General features: G+C 32.8%; 1 protein-coding gene across 1 annotated transcript in view; it reads right to left on the bottom strand.

The window, feature by feature from the left end:
• Window positions 1-495: 495 nt before the first annotated feature.
• The window catches only part of LOC133187568 (inter-alpha-trypsin inhibitor heavy chain H3-like), a 39,192-nt gene continuing 19,743 nt past the window's right edge, over window positions 496-19,944 (bottom strand). Inside the window, exons 5-12 of the mRNA XM_061322980.1 lie at window positions 15,272-15,435; window positions 14,601-14,892; window positions 13,203-13,906; window positions 12,282-12,354; window positions 10,691-10,786; window positions 9,893-10,006; window positions 2,476-2,886; window positions 496-2,076 (exon numbers count right to left, since the gene is read on the bottom strand). Of these exons, the coding sequence (XP_061178964.1) occupies window positions 1,796-2,076; window positions 2,476-2,886; window positions 9,893-10,006; window positions 10,691-10,786; window positions 12,282-12,354; window positions 13,203-13,906; window positions 14,601-14,892; window positions 15,272-15,435 (2,135 nt within the window). The 3' untranslated portion in view covers window positions 496-1,795. The remainder of the gene's footprint in view (window positions 2,077-2,475; window positions 2,887-9,892; window positions 10,007-10,690; window positions 10,787-12,281; window positions 12,355-13,202; window positions 13,907-14,600; window positions 14,893-15,271; window positions 15,436-19,944) is intronic.

The following is a 19,944-nucleotide window of genomic DNA, read 5'->3' as shown; positions in this document are numbered from 1 at the left end:
AATTTCAAAAACAAAATGAAGAACCGGTACAGTTTTGCTGGGTGTATTAAAAATAAAAATCCAAAAAATCACAAAATATTTTCTGCAAGCGCTTTCGCCATGTTAGGCTCTTCAGGCAGTTATACAAATGTCAGGTAGGTTACCTGGTAACGTCCAAAAGCAAAAGTTCATTGTGACGTCATAATAGATCAAGGTAGCGTAAAGTTGCCGTATTAGATAATGTACAATTATTGCATTAACTTGAACACATAATATGCATAAAATGTTACAATATGTTATATAATAATGTATCATTTTCGATTAAGCTTTGGTTTAAAGAGTTTGATAAAGTAGTCCTCTTTTGCCAAATTACGATTCTCATCAATACCTTTCCACCATTATTTCCATAAGATATATGTATTTCATTTTTACAGTCATTAAGTAACACAAAACTATTGAAAATATCAAAGGAAAATTCCTTGGCTTGAGATGATAAGCAATAAGAAAAACACAATCTCTGTGTTCTTAACAAAGCTTTAATTCCAAACTTTACTGAATCAAAGGCGAAAAGAAAATAATGTACACAAGTGGTTTTGTTTAATCGTCATCATGGCGGTAACTCGTTAACTTGAAAATGAAGAACTACATCAACAAAAAATGACAAGAAAAAAAATTTCATAACAATAAATTACACGGTTAGGGGATATTTCAAGAAAGAGTACGATGAACTTAAACCGTATTGAAAAATTAGTCAATTTTGCATGTTAAATGTGTACAAAAATAAGATTAACGAAAAATACATGCATTAAATGATGAATCATTTCAAATTTGTCTAACGCATATTCGCAGGTACATAGTATGACGCATCAACAATATTATGCATGAAGAATTTCAGAAAGGTGAAATTTGGGATCTTTACATGCTTAATGGAATCACATTTAGTGCACTTACTTTTTTTTAAAAAAAAATTGCAAAGGACATTTTATCGCTTGCAGATCTTATAAATACAATATTTTTAGCACAAGCTGAAAGAAAATACAAAACCAAATATTCTTCGATTAAAACTGAAAGGTAATAATAATAAAATATCATATTTTGCACTTCTACATTAAAAGTGTTAAGTGCGCATGAATTATTAAAGGAAAGGATAATGTAATAGTTTGTTGTTAAAAAATGTAAGGCATTTTAGCGCTATATTTTGTCACCACCATCAGGAATTGAAATGCCTTCGTTTCAAGCTGTCGCAGGGTTAATGAACAATTTTTCATCATGTTTGAGATATTCGAAGGATGACTTTTTTTTACAAACAAAGTATTTAATTCATGGGGAAGTCATTCAGAGATCCCCCGAAGTGGTTCTTCATCAATCATTATTATACAATAGACACAAAAGTCAATTATTGTATATAGCGTAATCAATAAAATATCAAATAAGTGATGTATTTACAATAATGTACACGACCACCACAAAAATGAACTAAATACTGGCGGTTTAAACACGTTGTCCTAGCCTCTTAAATCAAATAGAGACCTTATTGGTTGTAAGAATTCAAAAACTTATTCTTTTTCTCATAACCATATAAACAGGAATTTCATTGTACGCGTGAATGCATTTTCTTAATTAAAACTGAGTCATCACAGCCTTAATATTGGCTGTATAAGCAAAACAGATGAAGTACATGTATGTTATTGGCCAAGTTTGGACCATAACCCTCCTTGTTCCCTTGTTCTCTGTCATTCCTTATCATGTAACTAACATGACTTTCACTTATGAAGACACTTTGATCATTTATGTAAAAGTAAAAGTATCAGGACAATTAGGTCTGAGATTTGCTTCGTTTACGTTTTCTTTTTTGTGACGTTGTTGAATTCCGGACAAGATAATCAGTATATACACCGTCAATCAAACGTCGGCCATTTTTCTGCACCATCCAACAGGATACATAAGAGTTTGTTGCTAAATTTACTCTTTTACCAAGTAAAGCTGTTACTCGGCGCATGCGTTTTATGTTTCCTTCTACTTTCAATTTTCCTCTTGTTTTTCCATTCTTTGATTTTTTCTTCTTTTCTAACGATATTCGTCTGTAAATGAATTGCCCTAAAAAAAAAAAAAAAAAAAAAAAAAAAAAAAAACATTGCTATAATTAACTTGTGTCAGACCTTTCTCTTTGAGCAATGAGTCCGGCTAATTAAACGTCAGATTATAATAACATTTTGATATATGTTTATCAATGTAGACAAACACTAATTTGTAATAAAACTTTTAAAGTGTCTTTGATTTCCTTACAATAAATAGATAGATAAATAAATAAATGAATAAATAAAAAAAAAATAAAATGATGAAATAAATAAATAAATTATTAAATTTAATAACGATCAATATAATTGGTATCTACATTCTTTTTTTTCAATTTGCATACTTAAAAAAAATAATGCACAACTATGTTCATTGTTAATTCATTTCAACAAAAGAAAAGAAATCATACGATATGTTTACCTAATAAACCATGTGTATACCAAGAAAATCCCCTATCATCCACTATGTAAAAACCGAGGAAGTTGATCTGCCCCATCTCTAATTGTCTTTTTGTCCTCATATGTCGGACAATCAACAAGGTGATTTTATGAGGAAACATGATGGCGATCATTTTCCCTGTCCCATCTGTAACGAGCTTGGTCTTGTGAACAGTTATGGTCTGTGCCGGTTGCCATTTGTAAATGTGTTCATTCACCTTCCAACGACTAGGCGAAACATTTATAACAGAACGATCCCCGGATATTGTTACTTCTCCAAAATAGGTCTTAACTTTTGACTTGTCATTTCTAGTTCTATTTCGATGATTGGAGGAAGTTGAATTAGAATCCTTGTCGTCTCCTGTCGTTGCAACCTTAGCATTTACGATAATTCCTGAAATAAGTAAGCAAAATCGCTAATGCAGTCCAAAATATCGATGGTTACTTCATTTACTGCTCCACTCAGCTTTCTGCTCACCCATACCAGGTAGACTTTAAGGCATGTCACTCGTGATATGAATTATATCAAGGATAGATAACCGCTCATATAGCATGACTCAAAATCGCTAAGAAACTTGGGGGTCAGTGTGCATCTTAATAAGCAACATTACAATTAACTTGACCTTTTTGCACTTAAATTGTAATTTTAGATTAATCACTTTAATCTTGATCATATTTTGCAACATGTATTCATGCCAATAAATATAATACTATTTATGTTAAATAGTTTAAATGATATTCACTATTGAAAAAAAAATCTGCAAATTATTGGGTGTTAAATTTGGTATGTTTCTCTTGAATATAAATAAAGGTGAAAAAAAAGTTTGTATGATTCTGATTTGTACTTCTAAATGAGTAATATAGAAAGACAGGTTAAAAAAACGAAATTGATTATTTTACAAAAAATAAGATATATATGTTTTACTTGTTATATCCAATGAGTTATTAATGTGGATTTGTTTCTGACTAATCCATATTAAATGGAAATTCAAACTTTGTTAAAAACCAATAATGTAGAGTACAAGGTGATACAGAGAAACTGTGCCTCCGCTTAAGGAAAAAAGAAGAAATCAAAATATATGCAGATGGAGAAAAAAGTCAAACCTGACTTTTCAGCTTTTGGTCTTAAATTCAATAGGGTCTTTTTTGGTTAAAGAAATTCATAACCTTAAGTGTCATTGCAAAAGCTCACAGAGAAGTATAGTTATCGCCTGAAAACTATGTATACAATGTATAGATTTCTGACATTGGTATTTGACCTTTTGACTTCAAAATCAAGGAATCAAAGGAATCCTTTTAAGTGATACTGACTAAACGTGTAAAATTTCATTGCAAAACCTCAAAGAGAACTCGAGTTGTCAAATTATCACCAGAAAACCATTTTATTCAAGATATAAATTTCTGAGTTTAATTTTGACTTTTGATCTCAATATCAATATGGTTTTTTTAAGCGATATACGGAGGTTTGATACAAAATTTCATTGCAAAATCTCAAAGGCAAGTCCGAAAATTAGTGTTACTCACAAACAGAATGAGTAAATGTATGGATGACCTTGACATTTGAACTCAAAATAAAAAAATACGAGTGTTCTTTATGCCAGAAGAAGTGATAAGATTTTATTGTAAAAGCGCTATGGAAAATGTTACTTTGCGATGTATGAAAGCCTGATCTTGACTTTGAACCTTTTGATCTCAAAATCAATAGTGGCCTTCTTTTGTGCACAGGGAGTTGTGATATAAATTTTCATTGTAAAACCTCAAAGACTTTTTTAGAAATCTTCCGGACACGAAAGCGCTACACACAGACAGAATGTCAGACAGACATGGACGGACAGGCAAACAGACCCAAATTAATATCTCCCACTCTCAGTGAAAGCGGGGGACAATAAATGTCTTTTCTTTTGATAGTCTGTTCTAATGCATCATTTCAGGGCTACATGTGAAATGTTTCAATGTTGATTTGTAACTGGATAATTGAATCCAAAAGTGACTCAAAGTGTTAAATATGATCAGAATTTATATCTAATGCAATTTCCTAACATCTAATTTTGAACTAGGTATTCATATATTCAAAATGCGTGTAGATAAGAATAAAAAATTGACAAAAATATAGTCAACTCAGTACTATAACCGATCTTGCAGGTAAGTCTAATATATATTTAAGATATAAAGTGAAGTTATTGTGTTCTTACAAGAGAACTTTCATTATTCAGTGAAAGAGGAATCGGTTTTTATAATTATGTGAGTGTTAAATTTATCATGTCACATTAATAACTAAAAACAGTAAAGAGACCTCGTTGAATGAAATATTTGAATCAAAAGTTCTGTCTAAGCATTTGTCATTGAGTGATTGCGTTTGATTAATAAACTGATTACAAAAACTGGAAGGTATTTCGAGAAGGACCGTTTTAGACGACACTTAAATATAATCGTAATTGTAATAAAATATTCATTTTTATATCTACATATTGGTGATGATTATAAACAGTATTCAAGCTTAAAGTCCATTCAAACAATACAAATCAGGAGCCAAGGACCTCTAAAACATCGGAGGTGGGATCAGGTGTCATGGAGGATTAAGTCGCCGTGTGCTCCGCTATGCGTTCCATATCACCATTGGGAAAAAAAAAAGGAAAAATCCATAGAAAATTCAGTGTAAATAATGGCCTAACTATTAGCATGAAAAACGTCAGTCAGCATTTGACTTAATGGGAGATTGTATTTGCTGACAAGGTCATTGTATCGACCATAGAGCTTACGAAATGATGACTTTAAACAAGACTGTTGATATTCTTGTTTCATCAACTTCTGTCAGTAACTTACCTCGTTTAAGAAATTCTTCGTACGTAGAGCATGCTCTTATGTATCGAATCAACTGAGAGATATAAACCCCTTATGCAGGTGATAAGGGTACATTGCTGCATAAGTAAGGGAAGTTGACAATTGAAAAGTCGAAGTTATCCCGTTTATCATAAATCTTTGTTGTTAGGATACCTTTAACGTCTTTTTCTAGTAAAATATCCAAATATGAAACAGACTGATGTGTCAGACTCTGTGGTATGTTTCACTTCAAACTCACTGCGATATATCGTGTCGACATATGAATTGATATAACTATTGTTAATTGATAATATATGTACATCGCCGATATATTTAAATGTCGAGTTGAAGGCCACAGCAAGTGTTTTCTTTGTCTCATGTATAAGATTGTTAATAAATTCTGCCTCATATGAAAACAAAAATAGGTCTGTTAATAAAATTTTATCAAAGATTTTGTCATTAAAGATTTTATACAGTTGCAACATACTTTTGGATCAAGTCTTGTATATATATATATATATATATATATATATATATATATATATATATATATATGTGTGTGTGTGTGTGTGTGTGTGTGTGTGTGTGTGTGTAGGACTCCAAAGTGCGACGGAACTCCAAAGTCCGATGGTCACGCCAAAGTCCGATGGTCTGCGCCAAACCCCGATGGTTTGACACGCCAAAGTCCGATGGTGCGGAAAAACGGGAAAAACGATTGACGTCTGTGGCGTCATAGTACTACAGCGCCAAACTGCAATGCCGCGCCATGCCAAGGTCTTGAATAAGTATAAATTAATATCATTATGCGAAAACTAACCCTAATCTCTCGGATAGGTGCGAAACTAACCCTAATCGCTCGAAAAGTGTGTAACAACTATAACCTAGATATCTTGGGTGGGTGCGAGATTAACCCTAATCACTCGACTAGTGTGCGAGGACAAACCCTAAATTTCTCGGGTTGGTGCGAAGCAAGGACTAACCCTAATCAGTCGAGTGGTGTGCGAGGACTAGCCCTAATATCTCTGGTGGGTGCAAGCAATAAGCAAAATCGGTAAAATTGTATGCGAGGACGAATACTGAACTGATGGCTTTTGAATGCAGGACAAAGGCGTCAAGGATTGACGTCGGAATATTGTGACGTCATAAACGTTGATTGTTTCTCGGCACCATCGGACTTTGGCGTGTCAGACCATCGCACTTTAGCGCAGCGCGTCTCATAGGAAACGAGCCATCGGACTTTGGCGTGACCATCGGACCTTGTGTGTGTAGGACTCCAAAGTGCGACGGAACTCCAAAGTCCGATGGTCACGCCAAAGTCCGATGGTCTGCGCCAAACCCCGATGGTTTGACACGCCAAAGTCCGATGGTGCGGAAAAACGGGAAAAACGATTGACGTCTGTGGCGTCATAGTACTACAGCGCCAAACTGCAATGCCGCGCCATGCCAAGGTCTTGAATAAGTATAAATTAATATCATTATGCGAAAACTAACCCTAATCTCTCGGATAGGTGCGAAACTAACCCTAATCGCTCGAAAAGTGTGTAACAACTATAACCTAGATATCTTGGGTGGGTGCGAGATTAACCCTAATCACTCGACTAGTGTGCGAGGACAAACCCTAAATTTCTCGGGTTGGTGCGAAGCAAGGACTAACCCTAATCAGTCGAGTGGTGTGCGAGGACTAGCCCTAATATCTCTGGTGGGTGCAAGCAATAAGCAAAATCGGTAAAATTGTATGCGAGGACGAATACTGAACTGATGGCTTTTGAATGCAGGACAAAGGCGTCAAGGATTGACGTCGGAATATTGTGACGTCATAAACGTTGATTGTTTCTCGGCACCATCGGACTTTGGCGTGTCAGACCATCGCACTTTAGCGCAGCGCGTCTCATAGGAAACGAGCCATCGGACTTTGGCGTGACCATCGGACCTTGGCGTCCGTACCGACATCAAACCATCGGGGTTTGGCGCAGACCATCGGGGTTTGGCGAGACCATCGCTATACGCTAGATATTATTGAATGGAATTTATGGGATTTCTTTTATTAATAAACTGCAATATTCATTCAAATTTAGTGTGAAAGGCTATTCAAGTTTAGCATGAAATGTGTAGAAAAACATAGATTGTTGGAATGCAAATTTCGATTAATTTGGTTTGATCATGAGTATTTTCCTTTACTGTAATGAGTACAAATTAGTAATGTGCTTTCAACGCCAACCAAAGGTCTGCCAGAAAAGGAAAAACCATGTCAGAAATAAACTGACGACAAAGCATCAATTACACACTACACATTTGATCATATTCCATACTTTCGTTTTCAAGTCAGGGATTTCTTTAATTGAAGGATGTAAAACATTTCTGCTAACTCGTGAGGTATATTTACATATAAAAAAAATTTGGATAAAACGTGACGTTCCTCGATGATATATATTTTTCATCAGAACTTTACATATTGCTACTTTAACAAATTTATCACAAAAATTAATGTGCATTACCTGCAGGCATTTATGCTGGATACTAGGTAATGGTATTTCCTATAAAATCCCAGTGGATATCACTTGAATTGCCGATTTTAAAATTGTTGGTCTTTATATTTTTTATAAACATTTTGAAAACAGTGTAGAAATCAAAAGATAATGATAATTATTAATATATATATATATATATAGAGAGAGAGAGAGAGAGAGAGAGAGAGAGAGAGAGAGAGAGAGAGAGAGAGAGAAAGAGACAAAAAAAACAGATATCTGAGGAAAGTCTCGTCAGATCTTAAGTGGTACAATTCGTATTTTGTATAAAGTTAACGATGTTTTGAAGAAATTCCTTATTGGAAACAATTGCAAATGTTTGGGTGATGTGATATATTTGCTAGGACATTCACATGAAATACAGTATACTAAGGATTGTAGAAAGTTACGTGGCAGTGTTGTATCAAATCTAATTAATAAACAAATATCAATTCAACTTTTTGTTTTAGTGCAGAAAATAAGTTCAATCAGTGGAGAAAGCCTCGCTTTATATCTAATACATTAATATTAAGAAAATTTGACACTTGATGTAAATTAATCGTTAGGATTCGAGAAGTTTTTAAGTACAATGGCCATGTGCTTCACTCAATAAGTATTGTGCCAAATTTCAATTCGACGATACGATCTCATTATGCAATATAAGTGACATTCACTTCATATGCTATTAGGTATAAGATCTAAAAGTGAGGTTTATATTGCTACGATCCCTGTCAAAGAGTGCAAAGAATTTGCAGAAAAGTTGGTGAAGTTTTATTGTTGGCAAACTGCATGATTTAAAGCATCTGTACAGCGATTAAACCTAGTGTTAATATAATTTATGATTTGTTGCATTTGTTGTTGGGGATGATAACAAACTATAATTTCACTCTTTAATTGAATGTAGGGAAAGGATTGATTGATTGTATGGTGTAGGAAAAGGAAGCATGAGCTTAATATATGCTTTCGACTTGATGTACTTTATATTTAAAAAAAAATGTTATAACTGTAGCTGAGTTTTGCCCCAACAGTAATGATGAACCTCTACATAACGTGTGATAATAGTAGATTGTTTATTTTAGTCTTTCCATCTATAATTCTTTATAACACTAGACGTTTCCTAAATATGATGAGGACCTTGGACATTAGCACGTTGTAAACGTTCTTGAATACATTTTTTTTTTTAATTTTCATTTGAAAACTACAATCATGTTCATTCTGTTCGTTTCATCTTTCAAAAGTATGTTATCAGAAAGCCAGAATTTAATTATTTTTGCACATCTTAATTAATTGCTAAAATGGTTTGCTAAAGAATTATGCAATTAGTTCATAATTATGGCACATGGTTTACCTAGCAGACATGAGTTATAGAAATCACTTAAATAAAGAAAAGTTTTCAAATGTAGGCCATGCATGCCAAATACAATGACAGTTAAATCATAATTACTAAAATAACAATAGTCTTAATGACTTACATAGATCTTTTTTCTACACAATTACTGTCTTTTTCACGATTGAATGACACAGCTAACATGAACTAAGGTCAACAGAGTTTTTGAAGAAATCTTTAATAATATGTTATGTATAGATACAGGAAAGAAGTAGTACAACCATTATGCTATCGATTAAAGAAAAATACGAACATTTAGAATCACAAGGTTGAGAATCATTCGTAGATTCTTTCAGTGTCATATTTTACCATTTTTTTAATATCACTATTGTACGATTGAAAATATTCATCTATCTTTTAAAGGACAAGGTATGGTAACAGCCGAATTTGTCCCCTTATTTGATACAAAAAACTAAACACAGTTAAATTGTAATAAATTAGGGACATTGTATGACATGAGATGTGTTTAAAGCTGTGAAAATAAACAAGAGTTAAATAAATTTTGCTTAGATTGCCCCGCTATATCTAATTTCACTTTTTCTTCAGAGAAACGGATTATGATGGCATATGTCAACATAAATATTGCCACAAATCTTGTTGTATTTTCACGATTTTCAACACACTGTTGACAGTTTCACATAATAAAGCAGTGAATTACAATGGAAACTGATGACAAGCAATAGACCTACCTGAGATCTCATCCTTTACAAGATTGTAAACATCTCCGTCGGTCCCCATTACATCAAAACATACTGAGGAGTCCAGACCTTTGACTCGTACGATAAAATGAGGATCACTATCAACTTTAAAGAGAATATATTAGTTTTATATAACTTGTTTTTGTAATTTTTATAGCAATATTAGATGATTTCCATGTGTTTATGATATGGTGAGAGAAAAGCAAGATCATTGATAAAGTACAAGCATTAATTAATCTCTAGGATGGCTCTCTCTTCAAGACCACAGGTTAAAATTACATCAGACCATGTCCAAGTTTCTGGAATACACATCCCCCAAACAATCCATGTACATGGTTTATGAAATAAATGCATGTAACAAATGAATAAAGTATTTATGTGGCATTGTTTGCAGTTTGTTTTGAAGTAATGGTGTGAACTGTACAAGTTGTGCACAAAAAAAAAAAAAAACTATTTTAAGTCGCTACCAGTAATTGTTTTAAATTTGTTTTAAAATGGTGTAAAAGTTCGGCTTCGACAGGAACATTCCGAACTTTTGTTAATAAAAAATATATATCTCTTAGGATGAGTATTATCGTACAATACAAAATTCAATATTAAACCTTCATAACTGTTCACTCCTGTGTTGGACTAACATTACCAAATTAAAGGAAGGATAATTTCCATTGCCTCGCGTATTCTGTACAATGACTACATTCAGATTGACGTACATATATCATACAATACAAAAAATTGATTTAACTTTTTAAAATCGTTTACTCGTACATTTGTATGTTTGTCTAACATTACCAAAGGAAGGAGAATTTCCAGCGAGAGCCAAGCCTTTGCTTCCCGTTAAGGCACTGCCCCATACAGAATGAGGACTATCATTTAGCCCATAGTCAGCTGAAAGAAAAAAAAGATTTAAGTAAGAAGAAAGAAAATCATATAATCCATAATTAGTGTTTCAGGTGTATCAAATTTATAAAGTAATTTGAAAAGAAGTAATGTAAAACAGACCATAGTCAGCTGAAACAGAAAAAAAATGTATAATAGAATAAACAAAAAACACAAATAACCAATAATCAGCTTAAATATTATCAATATTAAAGCTAAAAAAATTAGAAAAGACAATATAAATAAACCCATGGTAAGCTGAAACAAATCAAACTTATCATTTAGAAAAAAATACAAAAAAACTTCTATAAGCGAATAATTTCATGTACACCAATTTCATACATAAGTTAAAATGGCGATTTTGTAAAATAGCCATTTTTTATATTATTTTCATGAGCAACTCAAAGGTCAAGATCTGGTAAGATCTGGTAAATGAGTTTAAATTGTCTTTTTCGTGCTCTATCTATAACGACATCGCAATTTTTTCCAACTTGCATTTTCCCGTACTTTGCAACCGTAATTGAACACATGTACTATAGAAAATGAAGCATTTTCATGTTTTTCATTGTGAATCATGTCAGAAGTAATCCCGATGTCTATTATATTCAATCTTTCTTCAAAAGAATGGGACAAGAACAAAGAAATTACCGTTTTCGGAGAGTCTGTAGGCAATCTGGATACATTTCATCAAAACTAACATAATTATATCTTGTTTACTCATACCTCATTGAAATTGACACTTTAAAATATGACTTTTGTTGTTGTCTCTTTCTACAAATTATGTTCCGATACACCTTATTTGAACAAACTATCATTAAATGAATTCATTTATGAAATTTAAGAAATCTGCAGGTACCATTTATTGAATAGATCTTGTCCTTAATGATACTAATTCCTAAAAATTATTTGCTCTTTCTTCTCTTGAGAATTTCTATATATCATAGATGATTGATTGTATGTTGTTTAACGTCCCACTCGAGAATTTTTCACTCATATGGAGACGCCACCACTTGCCGGTGAGGGCTACAAATTTTGACCTATACTCAGCACTTATGGCCATTGAGCAGTGAGGGATCCTTTTCGTGCCAGCACCTACTGCGACACGGGACCTCGGTTTATACGGTCTCATCCAAAGGACCGGTCTCCGCGTCCCGCAGTGGGATTCGAACTCGCGACGTAAAGATCAACTCCTTACTCCGCGACTCTAGATCAGACGCTCAAACCACTGCGCCACGCGGGCGACTATATATCATATAAGGACTGAAATGATATTACAGGAAATTTATCGAAAATATTTTGGCATAATATACATTATAATAATTTATGTCTGTGTTATCAATTTACAAAAATTTCTGACGATGTACAGAGCGAGTTCCTTCGTTCAGAAAATGAGAAAACCAGAGTAATTATTTAAATATTTACCAAGTTGTCTCTTCAAAGACAAGCCTTGCTTAGAAAGATTTTTATGACACTTCATAAATCAAGAACCGTCTTTATTTCTTACCATTGGGTTGAATCACATTTTCGTCCTGTGGTCTTGTCACCACCATAGACGTCAGGGGTGTTACAAAATTATACTACAACAATGAAAATAATAAATACAGTATCAAGTAAGACGTTCTTTGGATGTCGCAAATTATATTCTGTTGTCGTAAATCAATATTCTTATGCTTTTCTCAGTCAAGGCTAAGGACTTTTCTTGAATTGTTTTAAAGTTTTAACCACCATATCAACCCCTGACACAAATTCACCTTTGTTACAATAGAGTTCAATGTTCGTAACAAATGTGGGTTAGTTTCTAACTATGAGACTTTCTACCGCGTGCCATTTTAATTTGTGTAAAATCAAATTTGTAAGATTTTTCGTCACATCGCGAAAGACCTATTTCTGTACATATTCATTTTGTAATTGTAGATTTTTTTTTCGAAAATGTCTTTTGATTGAAGATGCTGCATTCAAATGCTTTAAAAATATCATCTTCTTGTTTATCGATGTTTACAAAATAAGGGTGTGAAAACGACAAACTTTCTTCCTGTGACATTACAAATCCCGATTTTTCCCGAGTTACTACGCAGAAACCACGAGCCACTGTTAGGATAGTTTTAAAACAAATAAGATTCTTTTACCATCGATCTTTTTGTAATAGATTTCTATAAGGGCCATTAGTGATTTACAGGTACATCGATATCAACAAAAATGATTAAATTAGAATAAGTCATTGAATAACTCGTCATGGTGACGCTCTTCCATCAGTAGATTTTTTAAGACAGTGAAAAAGGAGTAAGTACAATGCAGTCAATTTCTAAATATAAATTGTGGTTTAAACCCTATTCTTAATTTACTGTGTTCATAAGACCATCTGTGCAGGGTTCTCTTTATATCTGCTATAAAAATATCTGATTTTGACACCAATTTACATAATTACCTTCAAGGCAAGCTCCAGAGCCTTCTTTTTTAACTCTATTCTTGCCGTATTATTCCGTTCACGAAGCCTATTAATTAAGAGCTGTTTGATTGTCATATATGCCCATATCTTCTCTGTAATATCTGAAAAGTTGGAGGCCACTAATTCACTTGGAGCATCCTGAATTAAATCAAATATATTGTTTCCAGTTGCGGTTCGCCACTCTAAAGGTCCTTTAGAACTCGTACCACATATTTCTAAATTCATAGCTGAAATATTGAGTTCTGATATTTTTCCCGCGATAATGATTTCAGATCCCTCGAAGAAGCTAGGATAAATTGTATTTGTGACAGATTTTCCAACAATGGTATCATCTAAGTATCTAAAGGTCAAGTTTGATAATAAAGTGGATGCAATTTCACCATAAAAACCTGTGAGCTGGAGAGATGCATCTGATGCCTCGTAAATTTTACGAACAAACCCGTTATTCTGAGCTGACATCTTTTTCAGAAACCCATAATCGGCGTCTTCGCCAAACGAAAGACTGAAAATCGGAATGCTTTTCTTATTTATTTTGCTTATGGTATCCAGTATTTTAGAATGATCTGTTTCTCCTTCCGTCGCCGCACCATCTGTGAGGAAGATTATTAAGGAAGAGAAACCATCTTCATCATCCTCCTGGATCAGTTGCAGTCCCTTCGATACAGCAGCATTGATGTCTGTCCCTGCGCAATGTATGAAATCATGACTTCATATACGTTAAAAGCTGATTTTAAAATGGGACCAAAAACAAAATAAATGTAAGCATGCAAAAGGAAAACAAATTTGAATCTAGAACAGTTTTTGAACTTGTTTGGTTTTTTCCTTCTATTTCTAAAAAAGGTTAGTTTTCATCTAAGCAATTTGGTATTTCTTATTCAGAGTGCCGATATCTAACAATAATGTGTCCTTTTTTAGGATTAATCTTCACACTGGAATCCGTTTATCATTTTTGCGTTATCGGTTATAATGAGTTTTATATTTTCACAAGAAAAAGCAAAGAGGAAAGAGCGTTGTCCTATAGGTTGGTGCAACTTCCGTGGCTCATTTATTAAACTGTTTCTGATGGTTGTAACAGTAAGAGAAATATTAATATGAAGAATAAGAAGAAAATTCAAAACAGGCTGTGAACTCAAAGGTGACTAACGTATATGTTACAAGAAAATGATTTAAATGCTGTATAGGGGTAAAAAAATATGTGGCCATTAACACCATTATCATCATTCATAAAGAAAGTAGTAGACAATAGTTTTAATATCTTGTCTGCGCAGTTTATATCACACAATACATATCATTTTTACAGCCATAAACTGTAGGGAAAAGACAAAATGCCACCACAGGGCAACACAAACAGTTTTTCAACATCATGAGAACACTCACATCCGTCCGCTTTTATGTCATTTATGAAGTTTCTGGCGGCATTCACGCTGTACTGGTTAACCTCGACTAACGCCGAGCGGTTCCACCATTTTGTGACGTTACCAGCAAACTGAATGATGTTGAATTTGTCCCCATTGTCGAGGTTAGACAGAATCTCAGACATTGCAATCTTAACTTGATTAATTTTCGTTCCTATCATCGAGCCGCTGGAGTCCAAAATAAAAAGTACTTTCCGCCTCATCCTTGGTATTCCTTGCGGTGCAAAATAGTGGACAAAATAACCATTTACAACCTATAATAAATAAGCATTATAAGGACAACATCTCAGGAAATCGGGGAATAGGGCCGCAAAACTCTTGAGATGCAAACTTCATCTGTCTTTGTTTTGCATTATGTTCTCACAGTCGGGAGTTCCTACAACATTTTGTATATTACTGAATGATGTACTCAGAATAAAATTACTTTGTCATTTTTACTAAATGCAACATGATTTTCTTCTGCGATTTCTTTATACCGAATTAACAATGCTAACAGAATTCAACTTAATGTACTTGCTCGGGCAAGAAACCTGCATGCAAAACTTAAAAAGGTTAATCGCACAAAAATGAAGTTTGACAACAGTGAGCGTAAAATTTCTTACACAGAAATGTTTTGCACATTTAAGCCCCTACCAGAATTTCTCCAACATTTGTGGTCCTTTCAACGTCATATTCAACAACAAATAACCCCGCCATTCCTTGCATCGAGGCCCTCTTCTGATCTTCTGGTGAAGGATTGTAGCGAATGTAGGCAGAAGTCAGTGAAGGTCTCCGAACAGATGCATAGATATTTTGAACTAAACATGAAAAAGAAATTTGTAAAAGGAGTTGCTTGATAAATGTTTTAAGTTATATCTTTGTTGTATTACCGAAATTTAATACCTATATCATCAATTTCTTAAAGGGTAACGTTATTTTGCATATGCCTAAAGAATACTAATTAAATAATGGTGTTAAATAGATCTCAACTTCAAAGACTACCTCTCCAAAACATAAGCAATTCTATTTTGCAAACAATGCGGTTTTTCTTTAATGAAGTCTATTTTGCATAATTTAATGAAAAAAAGAAAAGACATCAAACATAGGTGATCACCCTCATAAATTCTGTTAACAATACGATTCGCAATAAACAGGGTAAAACTGCTAAAAACACTACCCCTGTCGACCAGTGACATTCTCTATATTGATCATACGAAGTATGAAACGATTATCTTACAATTAATATGAATCGTGTCAGTCAAAATTCTACCCAACAATACGTTGTATTGGCAAATAATATTTTACAGCTATTGAAATTATATTTTACAACAGAAACAAACTAACAATAAATATAAAATCTACAAAGACCTAAAAATCAACAATGACATTGTGTGTGAGGGTGTGTGTGTGTGTGTGTGTGTGTTTATATTATTTGTTGTTCACCTTGATCCATATTTTGTAGGATAAAAGCTCAACTCGATCGACTTTTACATGAATCAACTTTATATATTCTTTGAATATTATGACCTTTTTAAGTGATCAAAAGCCAAGAAACTTCTCATTAAGACTTCAAAGAACCTTATCTGTGTAGAAAAAATTATGATAAACACACCGTGGATACATTAATTTGCAGAGAATCATTCTCTGAGGTCACATTATGTAAATGTATATGGCGTTACCATTTGCTCCTTCTGAAATGATGGAGTTGGCATCTCCAGAATGTTAATGATTATTAATCTGGCTTATATTTTCTGAATCTGTATGTACAGAATGGTTAACTCTTACAAAACACCTAGTTAGTAGAGTCGTCCAATATCCAGAACATTACATTTATCACTATTTGATTAAAATTTTTGATTTAACTAACATTGTACAGTACTGCGGAAACTTTTGCAGTGTATCGTAAAAAAAAAGACAAATGAAGGAATAAAACTGTTCAGGGTCAATATAATACATGTAAGAATCTTAATACAGTTGGACTTTCATGCATTGCATTGCTTTTGGTAGCATACTTACTATAAATGTCATAAACAATGACAAAATCCAGCTTGCACAACAATAACTAAAATACCCATTGCTGAAAAACCAATCTCCGAAACAGATTCTTACAGTGGATCCCAAACTCGAGCCAAGGGCAGTCATAATTATTTCACATGATCAATGTTTCAGTATGTTTAATCCCACACAGTTTTACTTAACAGTGAATTTCTGAAATTTTTATTTGCACTACCATATGTGGATCCATACCGCCATCTATTTCACTTTTCGCTTCAGCTAAGAAATCAAAGTGATGAGTTCAAAAGTACTACGGAGCAATGGGAGATTTATCACTTAATCATCACTTCAAAAACAAACAAAAGAAAATATACACGTGTAATTATAAAATTTACTTTTACCTCAAGTTTTTCAGAGACAAATAACATGAGAAATAAAACTACACCAAAATGCAAACTCCATATTTTACTGTATTTTATAGAAAACATGGAAATGAAATTATTTCAAAATAAGATTGTAACGGTAAACATTGTAATAAATAAATACAATTCTGATATTTTTAAATATCAAACTACATGTACCGGCTTTGTCATTGGTAGCTTTATATAGACCCATTTTAAAATTCATATTCCACTAAAAGTACATGTACATGAAGGCCATTTTTTCCGCTAAAGGGAACTTGGAATTCATCATTGAATGATCTTAAAAAATAAAATACCAAACGAAATTTTTATTTGAAATTATACATCAATTTACACTTCGTAACGATTATTGCAAATCAACCTTGAGGCCTTGATTGATTTTTGAAAAAATAATTTAAAACTTTCACGTCTTTTTTTCCTTAATACTCCTTTGGCATTTCGTCTTTTCTGATCTTTAAAAGACAAAATAAGAAAGTACCAATAGAAAACTGAGAACAAAGATTTTGACTCTTTTTATAATTGCTTTCATGTTATAAAGTAAAAAAGTACATGACGATTTATGAATACTGAGAATCTTTGAAACTATTGTTGAATAATTTCAAAACTTTCATGATTTAACAATTCACTATTATAGTTCGTAAATGCTAAGGGTAAAAAAAAGGGAAAAAAGGTGTATGTTAGCAACTTGTAAATAAACCGTGTTCTATTAAACAAATTATGGCTTATTCATAAAGACGAAATGTATGTCGCGTAAAGAAAAAAATCAGAATTTGAGGTCAGTGTAATTCTCATACATTATGTTTGTTTTATTATCAAATATTTTAAAGACCTATCATAAATAACAATGTGAGGACATTTAATTAGCAAATCAAGAAATTTATCACTCTGTACCGTACACACAATGTGATTTATTCACCTACAAATTTACATGGCAATAGAGGTTAGTTAGTTAGTGCTGTAAATGAGAAAAGACAAGGCTACTAATGTAACAAAACTTACCTCTGAATTTAAATTGTCCAATTACTGCATCTAATTACAACTAAGCTTTAACTTAAAAATGTCCCTCTATGAAATGTATTGCTACGTGACAATAATATTAAATTATTGTTATATAATCGCTGTGAAAGTTTTAAGAGATTTATTTTAATTATAATTTTACTTTTTTGACGTTGATTCGTTACAAATTTTTGACAAGGACTAAGTTTATATGGTGCTGTTAACCAAGTTTTCACAAGCCTCCAGGTCTAGTACTTCTTTTTAAAATTAAAATTAAGCATAGACTTTCAAACATTGTTATCAACAAATGACATGAAATGTATATGTACTCAAATAGTAAGATACATGTATCTATCTATTTTTTGCTTAAATCAAAAGCAAACTCCTTGCACATGCAAATTCAAATTCATTTCGATGTTGTCTTCAAAGTTCTACCATTTAATAGAGGAAGAGGAAGAATTCTTGATATTTCGTAAGTAATAACCACTTGATCCCAAGGTTTCTTAAGGTTTGTGTACCTTCTTTCTTAATATTATATATCTATAAATTAATTATTGATTTTTGTTAATTTAAGAAAAAAAAGTTTTACATTGAAGGTAAGAGACTCTTCTACTGAGATTAACGTGTAATTTTCATACAATCTCTTTGTTCAAATATTTACTTTTACACTTTGTATTCCAACAGATGTGTCTATTGAAGGTACAATGTAAAAATATACCATTTTTATACCATTTGTATGTTCACTGTGACGTCATAAGGCATGGTTACAGTCCCTGAAACGTTCTACTTTCCCATTTTTCCGTTCGCTCACCGTTCGTTCACCGTTCGTTCAGCGTGCGTTCACCGTTCGTTCACCGTGCGTTCACCGTTCGCTCTCCGTTCACAGTTTTGCGTTCACCGTTCACCGTGCGCTCGCGTTCACCGTTCACAAAGCGTTCAGCGTTCGCTCTTCGTTCCGTTCACTTTGCGTTCACCTTGCGTTCAGCGTTCACCTATCGTTCAGTTTTCATTGCCATTCGGAACTCCCAAGTGAAAGGACTTATCTTTTTGTAGGTAAGGAGTTACAGATTTTTTAATTTAATAACTAACATATCGTGTTTGAAGAATCATTATTTCATGGGGGAAAATATCTAAGATATATATTTTTATTATTCTAACTTAGCTATTAGGTTATTTATTAAATTACTCTGGAAAATAAATGTTGTTATAAGCACATTCTGTACCTATGTAGAACGATGCTGAAATATTAAATTTAACTAAGGGCAATTTTGTTGTTTTGTTAAAGACGACAAATCGTTAATGGAGATATAATTATCTAAGTCAAATAATTACGCAGCAAAATTACGAAAATATTTATTTCTAACGCGTTTTTTAACTCAGTTACTACAGAAAATATGATAGAACTAGTTCTGAGAGTTATACATAGTACTGCGGATATCCTGTTAATTTATTATCTTTGGAGCGAATTAAATTGATAGTGTATTTAAAGGAAATATTTATTTAAAATGTAATGCACTACAGAATTTTCGCTACTATAATACATGTATGTAAAGTCTATAGTTATAGAGAAAAAAATTCTTTCTTCACCGTAACTTTATATGTTTGCCATTCGATATGATTAACCCCCCCCCCTTTTCCCCTAAATCGGTTACTTAGTCAGTACTGTATTTCCAGAAAATTTTAATTAACCTGTTAAAAAAAGTTAAGGTCTTTTTTAGAACAAAAATTTCAGTCTCAAAACAAACATGCATCTAAAAAAGTCACAAAACAATAGTAGTTCACAATGTACACGTGTCGGCGGTGGTATTTGAAATTGGCAGAGAGTATGTTTCAAATTCAAGTGTTAATGCCCAATATATTTTATTCATTTATTATTCAAATGTTGGTATCAAATCTAGAAATGATAAAAATAAA

This window comes from Saccostrea echinata, unplaced genomic scaffold, assembly GCF_033153115.1.
Source record: "Saccostrea echinata isolate AGI-Se365-2 ecotype Australia unplaced genomic scaffold, CSIRO_AGI_Sech_v1 ptg000015l, whole genome shotgun sequence".
Classification (NCBI taxonomy): Eukaryota; Metazoa; Mollusca; class Bivalvia; order Ostreida; family Ostreidae; genus Saccostrea; species Saccostrea echinata.
Note: the sequence above shows the minus strand (reverse complement) of the source record. Positions and strands in the feature narration are given on the sequence as shown.